Raw genomic sequence first — 16,205 nt, forward strand, 5'->3', positions numbered from 1 at the left:
TAACTATATTAGTATATATAGTTATAACTAATAGGCTCCTACGCTAATTCCTAGGCTTACTATTATTATTCTAGAAATTATTAACTTTATAACCCTAACTAAAAACGCTGTTAGTAGGAACATGTATTCTCTCAACTGTGTAAAATGAGACTGGAGAAATGCAATTATGTTGATGTGTGAGTTAAAATAACACGGTATCGCGGGCACACATCAATAGTTCGAAGCTCTTGTAAATGCTCGTGAGCTCTAGCCATCCCAGCTACGCCAACCATCGTTCTAGACGATACACACACAACACCCTAAAGCAACCTGGGCGCGTTCGTCACATCGGCGGTGACAACATGGATGCAGCCTCCTAGATCACCAGATATGACTACGTGCAAATGTATGCTCATTCCGACCAAATCTGTCACCGCTAGAGAACGGCTACTTAAGTGCGAGAAGCTGGCTGGAAGAACTGGGGAGGAAGAGGTTCCTCCCCAGTCATAAACAAAGTTACTATCGTGCCCCAACAGATATTATACAGCGTATTCGTCACTATCTATCCCTTCACCTTCTTCGTGCCAGCCGCAGTCCCTAACAAACTCCCAATAGCTTGTTCCGCCTACAGCCGAGGTGAAGAAGCCTAGCATGTCCACCACACCCGGCGGCAACGCAGCATTATTCAGGACTCACTCCGACACAAACGGGGAGCCATCTGGCTTCATGGCGTTATAGCGAATAGCTAGTTCCATGGTCCGATTCGGGTCCACGATTGTTCCGATGCAGGCGGAAGCCGTACCGTTGAAGCAGTCTAATCCCTGCTGCAGCGAGTCGATGTTTTGCGCTGCTAGATTCACGGCTACCGGCTGTAGTGTTTCCGGTACGAGCTTTGTCAAAATTTGGGAAAAGTTTTCTGACGCAGCAAGAAGGCTTTGGAGATCTCCGATGACGATCAGACCGAGTTTCGAGGCGTCGAAGTCACCCTTCCGACGTATCAGAGTGGCAATGGATGCATTGACCGCGTAGGCGAGCTTCTGGGCAGGAGTTCCAATCTTGAAGGACTGAGTGGTGTCAAAAGTTGCGTGCTGTTGCCCAAGGAGGTCGGAGGAATTGCCTATAAACTCCACAAGGCTGCCTGAAGGCACATGAATGTTGCTTAGCGCCGTTTGCAGGTTGGTGCCGTCCCAGTAGTTGATGGCATCCGTCAGGTTATTCGCCAGTGATGCGATGCGAGTCAGTTGCTCGCCGGCCAAGTTAAAAGCATCACTGGAACCAGCAATGACAGTCGAGATGAGCGTCAATAAGATGAGGAGTTTCGCCATGTTTGTTGCAATGCTGTTAACTCTGCAGAAAGACAGGATGAGAGCGAAGCGACATAGAAACATTTCCTCCGCAGCAATGGCCATATAATAAAGATCCATGCTAGAGGTACATATGGCGCGAAAAGAGCCTCGGTTTCCAAGATCTGCGCTACGCGTGTGGGGCTGGCCGCGGTAATTTCTTGGCTTGCACGCGAAGCAATTAGAGAATGCGGGGCGCATGTATCCTGTCTTGAATCATTGCACCTTTAATCCCCAGAGCTTTCCCTTCTTGATGGCAGCTTCTGTGGATCGCTCCACTGTGGTCGCCAATGTCTTGTCCGTTTCAGTGCGGACTAGATAATTATGGTGCCAAGCCCGCCATTTTGTCTGGGCGGGAGCATATGAGCGTTACGATGCCGAGGCGCATTGTTCTCAATTGTTGCCTCCGCTTACCTTAGCCAATTCCTTGTACTTAAAGTCAGTTTCACTCGCTAGCCTGCACGTCAGCTTTACTACTCGCTACGTCAAGAAAGACCTACCGTCGCGCACCATGACCTCAGAAAAGACCCAAAGCAACGACGTGGACGACCAAGGCCGTTTTCCAATGGCCAACGGCAGCGCTGAGGCAGTCGAGCACAAAGAAGCCAACGAAGCCCACGCTACTCATGTCATAGAATCCGGCGTTCATGAACATGTATGTCTCCTGTCGCTCCATCCTCCAAAACTTCCATCTTTGCGTTCACTGGCATCTAATTCCTAAAGATGAACCTCCGTCTATTTACATCGCTCGTTGCCTTGTCTTTCTTGTGGGTTGGATCCCAAATCCCGCTGTATATTTATGGCAGCGTGTTGCCTGATATCTATGGAGACATCGGAGGCTCGACCAACGGCCGCTGGGTCTGGATGGTCATCGGCTACCTCATTCCTAATGCTGCTCTTTGCCCCTTTGTCGGCGCTCTATCGGATCTCTTTGGTCGCAAATGGGTCGCAGCGTTTGGTCAAGTGATGCTGCTTATTGCCCCAGTGGTAGTTTCGACAGCTCATACAATCAATACTGCTATTGGTATGTTACTCGGTTGTGCTGATACTGGAACATCTGCTTACTTTGTACAAGCTGGCATGGTCATTGCAGGACTGGGTGCAGGTCTCAACGAGCTGATTGCTCTCGCGGGCACTTCGGAGTTGGTACCTGTCCGCAAGCGAGCAATGTACGTCGGAGGAGTCGTCTTCACCATTCTGCCATTCTGTCCATCGCCACTGTGGGCTCAGCTCATCACCAAGTATTCAAATTGGAGGTATAATGGCTACTTGGTTGGCGGATGGAATCTTATCGGCCTTGTTCTTGTCCTGTGCTTTTACAAGGAGCCAACTCGTACGAAGCGATCGGCTAGAGAAATCCTTGGCGAAGTCGACTTCATTGGCGGTTTCTTGAGTACGGCAGGAGTCGTCCTGTTCATGATGGGGATGCAGTGGGGTGCTCGTGAGGTATGTTTTAGTTGTTGTTTGGCCGGTCTCTGTGTGATGGTTGGACTGACCCCGGGAACCAGTATTCATGGGTAAGCGTGGAGGTTCTCGTCACGTTTCTGCTGGGCTCTGCTTTCATCGCCGCCTTCTTCGTGTACGAAACCAGATTTGCAAAGTGCCCTATGATTCCGCCCCGCATCTTCTCTCGGGACAAGCAGACTATGATTGCCATCTTGCTGGTTACTTTCTTCAGTGGAGGTAATTTCTTCGTCCTTTTGCTCTTCTGGCCTACACAAGTCTACAATGTCTACGGCAATGATGCGGTACAGATTGGTATTCGCACTCTGCCGATCGGATTCGGCATCATCTTTGGTTCCCTACTGAATCTTGGCCTCATTCGCCTTACCAAGGGCCGTATTCGTGTTCTCATGATTGTCTGGTGCGTGTTCATGACAGCCTTTGTTGGTGCAATGTCTGTCGCCCGCACTGACAACCTGAATCCGACCGTATACGCAATTATTACCCTGGCATCAGTTGGTGTTGGTGCCGTCATCATTCCCTGTTCTCTGATTGCGCAGGTAACATGCCCTACCGATCTCATTGGGACCATCACCGCCATTACCTTGTCCATTCGCTATATCGGTGGTGCAGTTGGATTTGCTGCGTTTTACAACGTCTTTTTTCACAAATACTATGAGCTTGCAAATACGGTTGCTGCTCCGCGAGTGGCTAATGCGAAGATAACACTTGACTTCTTCGAACTTATCGCAGCTATCAGCCTTGGCTCGAACGCCGAATACGAAAAGCTTCATGAGCTGATAGCCACGAGTCCTACCATCTCTCACAGGGATACTGCATTCCAGACGATTATCGATAGTACTATGGAAACCTTTGTGATCGCATATAGATGGCCGTACTGGATTTCAATTGCGTTTGGAAGCGCTTGTATTATTTGCAGTCTGTTTCTAAGGAATATTAGGCAGTTTATAGAAGAAGCGTTCTAGAGAAGTTAATATATTACTAGGCTAGGATTATTTAGTATTTAGTAAAAGGACAATAAGAGTAAAAATATACTAGAAATTATGTTTATATAACTAATATTTACTAGTTAAAAGGATATTATATAGGCATATACTATTTACTAATTAAATTTATAAATAATATGAATAATAAATAAGCCATATAAATAAGTAAGTTTTACACTCTATCTAGTTTTTAATATTACCTATCTTAATATAAGTCCACCTTGACGGCCCTGCTGGCGTCGTTGCGGTCGGCTCTCGACGGCCACAGCGAGCTGCCGGGTGAGCGCGTCGTCGCAGCTCTGCGACGAGGCCGACCTTGCGGACCAGGTGGCTGGCGTCGTCGTCGATGCGTCGGGCGACCTGGCCGCGGTCCGAAAGACAGTCCTCGGCTCGCGCAACAGAGAATGCAGCGCGGACAAGCGTCGCGCCGGCGCAGGCATCACCCTGCTGCCGACGCAAATCATTCGCATCGGCGTGAGCAATGCCACGTTGACAGCCGGTGGTCTGTACAATAACAGAACAAACTACAGAACCGCCACCACCGTGGCGCGTCTGGTCTCGCGCCTTTGGAAGCGTGAGACGTGCAAGTACGAGCGCGTCCTCGACCCGGACTCGTGCGTCGCTATCGACGAGCGCTGTGGCATCTCGCTAGAGGTGGTGCAGAAGCACAAACCCGGCGCGCGCTTCTGCAACGACCTTCAGCCCGGCGGCTACGTGTGCTGCTCGGCCGGCGAGCCCTACACGCCGCCGCGGCCGCAGCCCGCCGCAGCCGGAGGCCGACGGCACATGCCACACGCACCTTATCGGGGGGGAATTGTTCATGACATGCTGAGTAATCCGTCAACGCAATTCAATCATGTTGCAAAACTGATGGAGTGTAGTGGATGCGAGCTTAGCTGCCTAATTAAATTAAGAAGGGAATTAGAGATTTGATATAATTATTTTAATTTAAAGAAGAAATAACTAACTATATAGTGGAGAGATGAGGAAGCTATAGGTACAATAAGGGCTGATCAGTCCCTATTATACTCTAATTTCCTAGTGCTAGTCACTACTTTATTTTGCTCTTCTGGGCTTTTAGGACACGTACCTGCTAGTATTAGCCACACGCAGTAAAAACGCTGGATATAATGAATACCCATATGATACCAAAATTCCGCCAGATGTTTGAGTAGTTAGACGAGACAGAACTAAGAAAAGCATTGGTATCGCTAATTAGGTAGAAGTCTGAGGCCTCGACCGTGGTGCTGTCTTTCATATAACCCCCCATATTAGCCATATTAGGTCTTAAATATTCATCGCAGGTGCTATTAAGCGGATTAAAATGCAAGAAGTTACTAGGCGCGTAATTAACCTTAGTGTTGGCGATACCAGCAGATATATAGCGCTAACGAGATAGGTGAATGATAAGGCGCAGTACATAAAGATCCTAGAGCGCGTAAACTAGGCAGGGGATATAAGGCCGCTATAAAATAAAAGATAGAGCAGAAAAGCATATTACCTGTATTACTAGCGTTCTTAGCTAACTTAAAGGCCGTAATTATAAAATGTGCAAAGGCAGACGAGAAGAGCAGAAAAGTCCAGATAAAGAGCCACATTTCGGCCTCACGGAGTGTGATAGAGTTAGTAGGTTCGGCGTTATAATAGAGGCCAATAGGAAAATACTAACACGCGAAGAGGAGGAAGGACACGAGCGTATTCCACAGCAGCTTAACACAATATTAGATAGCATAAAGGCTCGCTAAGATAAGGTTTTTAATGGACGGGCCTCGTATAAGTTACGCTAAGCGATAAAGTGTGGTATGATTTGCTAAAAGAACTGTCTGAAGAGTGTTAGAAGTATAAAGATAGAGAACATCTAGTTCTGAAGACCTTAGATCGTATTTGGTGTTTAGTATAAGGAGAACCTGAGGAAGAAGAGAGCCGAAGCTACGCAGAGAGCTATTTTAGAGTAGATGTAAGTAAGAGACCTCTAAATTTGTTGAAAAACTCGAAGCTGGACTTCTTGAAGCTACTAGACGAATAAGACAGCAAATTCGTAACAAAGTAGTCTATACTCCGGATTTAGCTTCAGTTTACCCTATCGAGTATTAATCCGCTGATATTGTTCACACTTTAATTGCGCAACATGTTCTTAGACGCGCTCGCATTCCGCAGAACTACGCTAACCACCAGAGCAATCGGTGGTTAACTGAGATCCAGGGGTAGTATTGATCACTTCCAGCATCCACTCGGCTGGATTCGTGCCTGGAGTTTAAGCTAGCCCTCTGTTACGAGCAAAATAATCGATAACGGTCTGCGAGTCATGGCACACGTCTCTATAATATACAGTTTAACTGCCGCTCTAAAGAAGAAGTAGGCGATCAAAGCGCTAGAACAGCATAGCAGAGCTGATGAATAGTGCACAAGATGGCCTGGCCATTTTTCTTCAACTTTTCAAGAAGATCAAGAATAGCCCATAGCGTTTACGTATTAAGCCCTTAAAAAAAGCCCTTAGGTAGGTTCGTCTAGAAACAGTAGCAGCTCTAGCTCCGAAGTAAGCTCTACACTAATAGTCAGGCGTTTATATTGCTGAATATTAAGGCCTTCACCGGGAACACTAATAGCGGTATCCGCAAAGTCTGTCATTTTAATATTTAATTGAAGATATTTAGTAGCTTACTAGATATTACTATTATTAGCTAAAAAAAAAACATCTCCTCGTGTGTTTTCTTCTTTTTCCAGGTGGTGTTCTAATAATACTTAGCTAAGTTACTACCTTAGTTATGTCACCGGGCAAGATCAAATTGTCACAAGCAGCTAAGAAACAAGCAAATACAGCGACACAGCAAGGGCGCAGCAAGGGGCAGTACCAGACACTCGGTGATAAAGTCCACGAGGTTAAATAACGAACGAAAGAGACTCAGAGGCGAACGATATTTCTATGTGCAAAACCAGCTTAAGGTCACACTCTCTGTTGAAATTAGCGTGCGCTATAACAGCTAAGAATGACTTGTGTTAGTGGGCGTTTCCAGGTCGTCCCGCTGATTAATACGCCCGCGGGCCTGTAAATAAGCGCTAATACCGCCCAACTTAGCTGTTACAGCGCACGGCTAACTTAAAAGACAGAGAGTATGACCTCAAACCTCAAGCTGGGTTTGCGCCCAACAATACCTAACAGTTATTTTTTTACCAACATGCAACCACTTAGCCACCTGGCGAGGTCAGGGCGGCTGCCCAGCCTTCCGAACTCTGATATCCATGATTTTATGACAACTAGCAATTACGTCAGGTCTGCTTGTCTCTCCAACAGAGGCAGAGTTATCCAACAAGAGTACAAGCCAACGATTGGGGGCCTTCTGTATACTCCTCAACAACATACAGAGTAACAACATATCTCCCATCACTACTCTAGACAAAAACACTGCTGTTGGACACGTGACACGTATGTGTGGTGGCAACCAAGTGAACCGGAGCTTGGCCAGTCCGGCAACGCCGCGCCCCCCGGCCAATGGAGCATCCCGCCCCACGATGACGACTTTTCCAACCTTGAGACAGCCGTCGGCCGTACCTGGTATTTGGTGAAACTCACCAGAACGGTCTTAACACGTACGGCATTGACCTTGTGCAAACTATGGATATCTCATCCTTGATCTATAGATCTGTGCCCGAGTAACAGTGAACCTTGGCCGAATACCATGGACAGTCGTCCGCGCACGTTGCTCCGCAATCTTGGTCAATGTAGATGCCGTTGCCCTCGGCGCTGTCGCAATCACGCTTCTTATATACATGAACGTCGCATTTTTCCGTATTCTGGAGAATCGCAGCCCCCTTAAAACCACCATCGAAATTATGGCAGGGCCCGTCTGATTTCGGCTCAACGTAGTCGCTGATCTTGGCAACCACACCTTCTCCTTTGCAGGCATCCCCGGTGTTCACTGTCCATATGAGTCTATCTCCGTGAGGGACATCGGCTAAACATCTAAAAATGAAAATAGACGATAGATAAAGAGTTTTAGGAATCATTATTGTAGATTCCTGCTGTAATACAATGTTAGACAGATTGTTAAAATGAAGTGAAATAGCGTAAAGTCTGTCTTACGGATTTTTAGTATTTCTCGCAAGCTTGAAGCTAGTAAAGAATTGACACAAATATTAAAAGAAAACAGAAAACGAGCGCTACTCATCTACTTTACGTGAGATATATATACACTAAAATATCACTAAAGAGGTGGATAAAATCTTTAATGATAGTACGTCATTGATAGTCTAAATGATGGATTTGCTGTTGACTGTCAGCATAGTTTGTCATTGTTACCTTCGGATAATGCTACTTTTGTACGTAGTGTATATCTTCACGTCGATATAATAAAACCATTGGTCAACATTCATGCGCAGGCGCAGCCATGACGTTACGTTCCATAATTCTTCTCTGCATCGGCGCCTGCCGTGTATGGCATACTACCAGGCCTTAGTGGCACCTCCCTTTTCTGCTCGCAGCCAATATCGGCGCGAAAGTGGCTCACCTCGCTGAGTTCAAGAGTAGAGCTATAGCTGTCAGCTTAGTTCTCGTGCTCCTCGTTTACTCTAGGGTACCAAAACTAATCAGTTATGTGATTACGACTGGAATAATATGAAGCCGATTTCTATGTGGCTATGGAATCGTGGTGGTCGTAGTGGTGTGGTGGGTAAGTACGTACAGGGGAAGGCGTGCAGGTAGTGAGTGGTTGTACGAGAAAACAAGAAAGGGCTCTATAACGCTACACTTTATGTAAAAATTAAAGATCGAGCATTATAGGCCGTAAAGGCACTAATTTAATATCTCGCGCGAGCTAGGTGCCAGCTTCATCTAGCAGAACTTGGGTGGATACATGTATGCGCCTAGACGTTGCAAAATGCTGTCAACTCGGGCGTCGGGGTGGCTCAGGTAAAACTTAATATTAGCCTGGTTGATACTGAGTTTAACGTACACTCTAAGTCAATCTATCTGGAGATTAGAGCTTATAACTTTCAAACAGTCTAGAAGCCCCATGTTAACGGAATGCACTATGCGACAAAAGCGCCATCTTTAATGGTCTATGCACAGCCAGCTATTCGATCAGTCAGTCGAATTCGGCTGACTGTGAAGCCCTGCTGGAATTTGTCGACATTGATAATCTTCCTCATAGACTGTGGGTGGACCACAAGCTTGACCTTCAGCCACCCTTTGTCGCCCTTTGCTTGCGAGACAAAGTAACCCTTAAAAGGAGGGGGAAGCACAGCCTAGCATGGATAAAGCCTCGAAGCAATCCAAGGAGTCGCGGCGGTTTCAGTATTGCGTCTTTGTACGCTAGCAGCCAACCAGTAATGGAAGGCAGACGCGTTCGGGAGAGGTTGGTGATAGCATCATAATAGAGAAGAGGACGACTTGGAGTAGCCTACATAAATCGTTGTCACGTGAGCCGTCATTCAACCTTTCAACTTAACGTCCAACGACCTAATTTCGGCTCAAGGTGGTTCATCTTTACGAGTGACATGCTGAGAACTCCTTTAAAACAATTCAATGATATAGAATTGATGGAATCGAGTGGTTGGACATCCTGGGCACAACACAGCTCAGTTTAGTATTGTTTTGTAAAGCTCAAGTACAGTAGGCTAAAGCTTGAAAGATCCCCATTCGCTGCCTAGATAATCAGAAAGGTGCGTTCTAAAGTCATCCTTGATGACACTGTGAGAAAGTGTATCGAATTGCATGATGGAATTGCCTCCGTCCCATTGTGGCCACTTGACGCTCATGGTATGGCCCTTGTTGGGATCCTGATTGGTAACAAAGTTGAAATAGTATTGTCGCGTTGCAAGAGAAGCATCGTCTATTGGAAGTCCATAGAAGGTCTGAATTATGTCTGTAGCGTGACAGGTTCCAAGGTAGGGTATCAAATGGTAGTAGGAAGAGATGTAAGACCAAGCCGGGACATCAGGTGCAACTTTTCGAAGTGCTTGCAGCGTGACACGACGTTGCGTCCCAATGAGCATTTCTCCGAACAAGGAAGAAACACGCTTAGATTGAGCATGAAGTTGATTCAGCTGACCAGTGCGATATGGACAGCCCTCGGCAGGGTCCTCGGAAAACTGATTCGCTAATTGCTGGACCAGCTCTCGTGGCGCAGTTCGGAAGATGTTCGAGCTGAAAAAGTCGACTAGTTTCTTGGTCGTGTCGATACCTGGAAGGACCAGGCCGAACAAGGCCCCCTCGTCTTCCTGCATCCCGTTTATGACCGGGGTTTTATGAAAGAGTCCCTTGGAGAGTGCTACCTCGGGACTGTAGGGGAAAACAGTTCCATCGGGACGTGGCCACCAAGGGATTGTGGCGTCGTTGAAAGATAGAATTCCACCTTGTGCTCGAATAGCAGTGAGGACCTTGTCGTAAGGTGCCTGGCGTAGGCAGCTGAGAGTATCAAGAGCTCCAGTACATCCCGATCGGATAACAATGTCATCATAGATGGCCTGCGGATAACGCGAGTCTACCGGCTCCATGGGTAAGACGGAGCCCGAGTTCATGATTCCACCTGCTATCAAGGACTTTCCCTTGTAGGTTGCGTTGCCGTTGTACATGATAAGCTGGTTGAAGACAGAGAAGGCGCCAGCAGACTCGCCCCAGATGGTGACTCGGTCTGGGTCGCCCCCAAAATACGCGATATTGTCCGCAACCCACTCTAGTGCCTTGCGCTGATCAAGTGAGCCGATGTTAGCACTGCCATCTGCAAGAATCTCCTTGCCTCCTAGAAAACCAAAGCCAGCCACTCTGTAATTGATTGCCACGATGATGACGGGTGTCCCCGCTAGTTTGGATTCTGTCACGAGGGAAGATCCATCGTATGTGTTTGAGCTTCCGAGCTGAAAAGCACCACCGTACATCCAAAACAGCACCGGTAGCTTGTCTCCAGGCTTAGTGCCAGCAGGTCGGTGGATGGTCACGGTAAGGCAGTCCTCCTGACCATTGGTAATGTCGGCCAAGATGGGTAGGGGAAGCTCCAAAAAGCTGTCGAGCACTTTGAGTATGGCACCTTTAGCATCGGCAGCAACAAACACCTGCGGACAGGCAGGCGCAAGACGCGTAGCATCAAACTTGTCAGCGAAGCCACTGAAATCTTGAGGGGGACGGAAGCGAAGCTGGCCTATGGGGGGAGCTGCATATGGAATGCCACTAAAGGTCTCCACGCCGAGAATCGAGCGTCCAGTGAGCTCTGCCCCGTTCATATCGACGGTTGCGTGCGAAAAACTAAGCTTGTTGTTGTTGTTGTTGTTGTTGTTGTTGTTGTTGTTGTTGTTGTTGTTGTTGTTGTTGTTGTTGTTGTTGTTGTTGTTGTTGTTGTTGTTGTTGCTGAAGCTGGCCAGCCACGGCATAGCATACTGAGTCGCATTGCTAGCCATGGAGTCGCGGGTATGGGCCTGAACAGACGCCGCTAAGGCGTCTTGAAGGGTCAAGGTAAGCACAAAAACCAAAGAGAGCTTCATAATGTTGGTTTGTAATATTAGGATATTAAAAAAAAAGGGCAAACCAAACGCGGATTTATAGTCCTATTTGACAAACTTGACTCGATGTGCGAGGCCGCAAATAGACGGTCAAAGCGGCAATTTCAAATCATGCTGCACTTGCATAATTTCCATCGTATGACTTGTAATCAGCTTTTACTCGGGTTAGCTCCAATTCACCTTGCATGTTGCGACTTCACCTGATCGAATGGTCCCGTTGAGAAGGGCTAACAACTGGTCGCTGGGGCCGCGCGTGCACTCGCCTTGTAGAGAGTTCGGGGAAGTCTGGGGTAGTCTGGGGTAGCCGAGGCCTGGAGTTCCCGAGGGCCGTGCGGGGGAGGGGTTGCAAGACGCACAGTCACTCAACTAATACTACTATACACAGCGACAGAACCAATGGCATGTTCTAGATCCGAAAAACGGCTCTTAGCGACCGTAGAAGGGTGACCCCCGCACCATTACACATCGGACCCTAACTAATAGTTGTAGATAAAACTACCAGCTAAGAAAACATACACTTAGTGGAAAGTAGTATCTAGTAAAATGTTATTAGTAGGGTGATTAATACTTACACTTAAGTCTAGTAGTAGTAGACTTAGTTAAAAAATTAAAAATTAAAAATAAAAACTTTAAATTAGAGGGCGGTTTAGGGTTAGGTTAGATAGTTAGATAGTAAATAGAAAAAAACTTAATATAAGAAAAAGTAAAATAACTAGTAAGAGTAAAATAAGAGGTAGAAATAATAAATAATAATTAAAAATATATACTTTAAAAAGTTAATTACTAACTATATTAAGCTATAATAGATATTTTACTTAACTTTATAAAGATTTTAAACTATAAATTAGTATTATAATATATTTTAGTTAAGTTAGTAGTAACTAATATTAGCCACCCACTTTTAGGTCACCCCAAGATATAGGTTATATTATACCCACTATAATACTAGTAAACCTTTATTACTATTATAGACTAGCCTTAGGGCGTCTATAAATAGGTGTTATAATTATTATTAACTCTCTTAAGGAGAAGAAAGAGAAGAAATAGGAAGATAGTAAGCCTTTTCTGTTTTATAGTAGTCTAGGTTTTATATAAAGTTAGTATAGAGTTTAGCTAAGGTCTTAGTAAAGTTAACTTTAAGCTTAGCTAGCTAACACTTAATCTATACTATCTTAGTTATAATAGTAGGCTAAAGCCTAGTACCTTTATATACCCCCCCTATCTATCCCCCCCTATTAACTAATAAAAACTTTTTTTTTATATATATATTATTCTTAAGCTCTCTAAGTATAGTATAGAAAAATATAACTCTAGTAGGGCTATATATTACTATTAACTAGGGGTTAGTAGGTAGTAGTTAGTAATTATATAGTTATAACTAGGCCTTACTTACTCTTTTAAATATCTAATTAGGCCTTTATTATAAACTATTATATAATATAGAGTATTATTTAGATACTTTAAGTATAAATAAAGTAAAGTAATTATAAAAAGGTAAACTATATAGTAAAAAGACTATACCCTTTTAAAAGAAATATTTATAATAATAAGGTCTTTATTATAACACCTAATAGTATTTTTCTCTTTTCCTTTTATTAACTATTTTATTTCTTTATAGTATTATACTTATATTACTTTATTCCCTTTCTACCTTAATAATATTCTTATTATATCCTACTATATACTCTTTTAAACTTAATAACTTTTTTTATATATTATTATATCTTTATTTTAGACTTAATAATATATCTATTACTATTATACCTTCCTTTCCCTCTCTTTTTAGTAAGAATAGTTATAACCTAAATATTAAATATTATTACCTTTAATATTCCTTAACTAGCTTTATTATAGAAGGTAACTTTAATAATAATAAATTTATCTTAAATAATAAACTTAATATACCTTACTTAACCTATCTTAAAGGTACTACTAATAATAGTATACTTAACTACTAGTTAGGGCCTAAAGATATCTATATATCTTATAATAGTAGATATTAAACCTATAAATAGGCTCTTACTATTTTTATAATAAACCCTATCTTATACTATCTTATCTATAATATATAGTAGATTTATAATTCTAGTAAAACTATAAAGACTCTTACTATAAGTAAGTTAAAAGAGAAGAGCTTTAAAAAGGCTATCTTATAGTCTATTATAATATATCTTATCTAATAGTATTATAATATCTTAAATACTACTATACTTTACCTTATCTTTATTTAAGATACCTTTACTCCCTATTATCTTAGTTTTAGTACTAGTAAGAGCGTTATTACTATCTTATTATAGGTAGTACTCCCTACTAGTTCTTTAAATAGAAACTATATTAACTAAACTAATATTACTAGTACTATTAACACTTTTAATTAGCTTAACTAAAATATCTAAATACTTATAGTATATATTCTTAAAAACCCTTTTTCTCTTTTACCTTAATATAGTTTATCTTATTATAAACTACTATTAATCTAATTATACTTTTAGGAAACCTTATACTTTTATACTTATATTTAAGATAAGTATAATATATACTATAATAAGGAAAGTATATATATAAATATATTATTAATAGCTACCTTTATATACCTAATTACTCTTATACTCTTATTAATACCCTTTTATTACCTTCTAAGTTAGTATAAGTATAATTTATATAACTTTTATTCTTTATATTACTATTATAAGTCTTATTCCTAATTACCTTCTAATAGGTATTTTAGTTATTATTATTTTAATTACTATTATTATTCCTCTTACTATTTATCTAGCTACTTATATAGCTACTACTATTTTAACTAAACTTATAATATTAAAGATATAGATCTTAATAAGCACCTTAAGGAATTAGATAAGGTCCTATCTAAAAAGGAAATAAAATAGTAGTTCTTAGTTAAGGTGCCTATTAAGGTAATTAATTTTTATATTACTGTTAGTATATATACTAAATAAACTAGCTTAAAGTTTAAAGAATTATTTATAATTATTTTTTCTTATATTAGTTTTTACTATTATAAGTTTAGATTAGATAGTAAAAGGGCTAAAGTATAGTATTAATAAAGCTATAAGTTTATAAAGTAGCCCCCCCCCCCCCCCCCCCCCCCTAAAATATTATAATATTAATTATTTCTTACTATTTATACCTATATATCCTTTAATTATTTTATTTTACTTACTTATTATAGCTTATTATAATATACTTATTATATACTATTATATCTATTAGTTTTACCTTAATAGGCCTTAAATATAGTTAATATTAAAGTATTCTATAAGATACTAAGTAGCTCTTATATTAGGTCTTAAAAGCCTACCTATTTTATTAGGACTTCCTTTTTTCCGCCCTAACTTTTAGTATTATAGGTATAAAGAACCTTCTTAATAACCTATTCTAGGTATTAACTATCTCCTAGTTTATTATTAACTAAGATTAGTTTAGGTATCTAATTATTTTATATCTAGGATAATAAAGGGTCTATTACTACCTATTTAACTAAGTTAATATAGAATATCTTATAAAGGCTTTTAGGTAGGTCTAATATTACTATTAATAGACTTAAAGTAGCTATAATATAATATTTAAAGTAGACTTAGTTAAGCTTTTTATTAGAATAGTTAGTTATAATATTATATAAAGATAGCTATACCTAATTACTAATTTAGAATTTTTCTATTAGATACTAGCTTTAGTTAGACACTTTTTTTTACTATTATTATATATAGGTAATAATAGACTATACTAGGTTATTACTATCCTTATAATATTATAAGAATTATTAAGTATAGCCTATTAGTGTCTTATTTAATAAGTATAAGTTATTTAGGTATAGTTAGACTATTTTAGTATTATATCTATATAAGAGGAAGTTTAAGTTAAAACCTATAATACTTAAGTCTTTATTATTAAAGATATATTATACTATAAGAAGTTATTATAACTAGTTATATTATAAGTAAAAGATAAGTACTTTTAAGACTACTTATACTTTTTAGTCAGTATATTTTATACTATTATTTATTTAAAAATAGTAAGTAGTAAATAAAAGTTATAATATACCTAATAGATAGTATAATATTCTCTAAAACTAACTAACCTAATCTAATTTATAGTTACTAATAAGTTAGTCTAAAAAACTATAAAAATACTACTATATATAAAAGAATTATTCTATATATATTTTAATACTTATTAATATTATAATTTCTAATTAGATATATTTTAATAAGTAGTTTATAATAACTATAAGGAAATATAGTTATTTTAGTCCTTTACTTAGTAAATCTATTATAAAATTAACTAAGATTTACTTTTAATATTAATCTATAATTAAGATAAGCTATAAGAGGCCTTAGTATAGTTATTTTAACTTATATATACTATAATAAAAGTAATTCTTAATATAATATACTATATCTTATAATAATCTTAACTAGTAATAGTTATAAATTAGTATCTAAAATATACTATTCCGCTTTAAGTATACTACTATATTAAATATATAAATATATTTAATAAGTATAGTTATTAAGAGCTCTTAATTAAGTACCTATATATAACTATAAAATTAGAGTATTTTATATACTAAAATAGTATAGTTTATTATTTACTCTTTATAATTTACTTTAAATAGAAAAAAGTAAGCTCTTTTTTAAATAGCTTTTATTTTTTTTATATAAAATATATCTACCTTTAAACTAGTCTTTTATAAAGTTATTAAACTTTTATTTAAAAAAGGGGATAAAAAATAACTAGATTTAATTACTATAATATTAATAAACTTTAAGATCTTAATTAAGAGTTATTTAAAGCTATCTTTAAACTATTTAAGGTAGTTAAGGGTGTTAAGATAGGCTATAAAAGGGCTTAACTAATAGTATAATTAGTACTAAAATAAAGATAAGAATTCTAACTATTATACTTATTATTTAAAAATAAC

At 40.1% G+C, this 16,205-nt stretch overlaps 3 protein-coding genes across 3 annotated transcripts; 1 reads left to right on the plus strand and 2 right to left on the minus strand.

The window, feature by feature from the left end:
* Positions 1 to 671: 671 nt before the first annotated feature.
* Positions 672 to 1,403, minus strand: LMH87_009242 (uncharacterized protein; the record flags this gene model as incomplete). Its single annotated transcript, XM_056196203.1, has 1 exon — positions 672 to 1,403. One exon carries the CDS (start codon positions 1,401 to 1,403, stop codon positions 672 to 674), a length of 732 nt encoding a protein of 243 aa, XP_056053376.1.
* A 430-nt stretch (positions 1,404 to 1,833) lies between these two features.
* On the plus strand, positions 1,834 to 4,676 carry LMH87_009243 (uncharacterized protein; the record flags this gene model as incomplete). The annotated part of the gene is made up of 6 exons (XM_056196205.1): positions 1,834 to 1,977; positions 2,046 to 2,346; positions 2,398 to 2,768; positions 2,831 to 3,623; positions 4,041 to 4,604; positions 4,654 to 4,676. 6 exons carry the CDS (start codon positions 1,834 to 1,836, stop codon positions 4,674 to 4,676), a joined length of 2,196 nt encoding a protein of 731 aa, XP_056053377.1.
* Positions 4,677 to 9,385: 4,709 nt separating this feature from the next.
* LMH87_009244 (uncharacterized protein) lies at positions 9,386 to 11,245 on the minus strand (the record flags this gene model as incomplete). The annotated part of the gene is made up of 1 exon (XM_056196206.1): positions 9,386 to 11,245. The coding sequence occupies one exon, from the start codon at positions 11,243 to 11,245 to the stop codon at positions 9,386 to 9,388; it is 1,860 nt and encodes a 619-aa protein (XP_056053378.1).
* Positions 11,246 to 16,205: the final 4,960 nt, after the last annotated feature.

Source organism: Akanthomyces muscarius, chromosome 5, assembly GCF_028009165.1.
Source record: "Akanthomyces muscarius strain Ve6 chromosome 5, whole genome shotgun sequence".
In the NCBI taxonomy this organism is placed as follows: Eukaryota; Fungi; Ascomycota; class Sordariomycetes; order Hypocreales; family Cordycipitaceae; genus Akanthomyces; species Akanthomyces muscarius.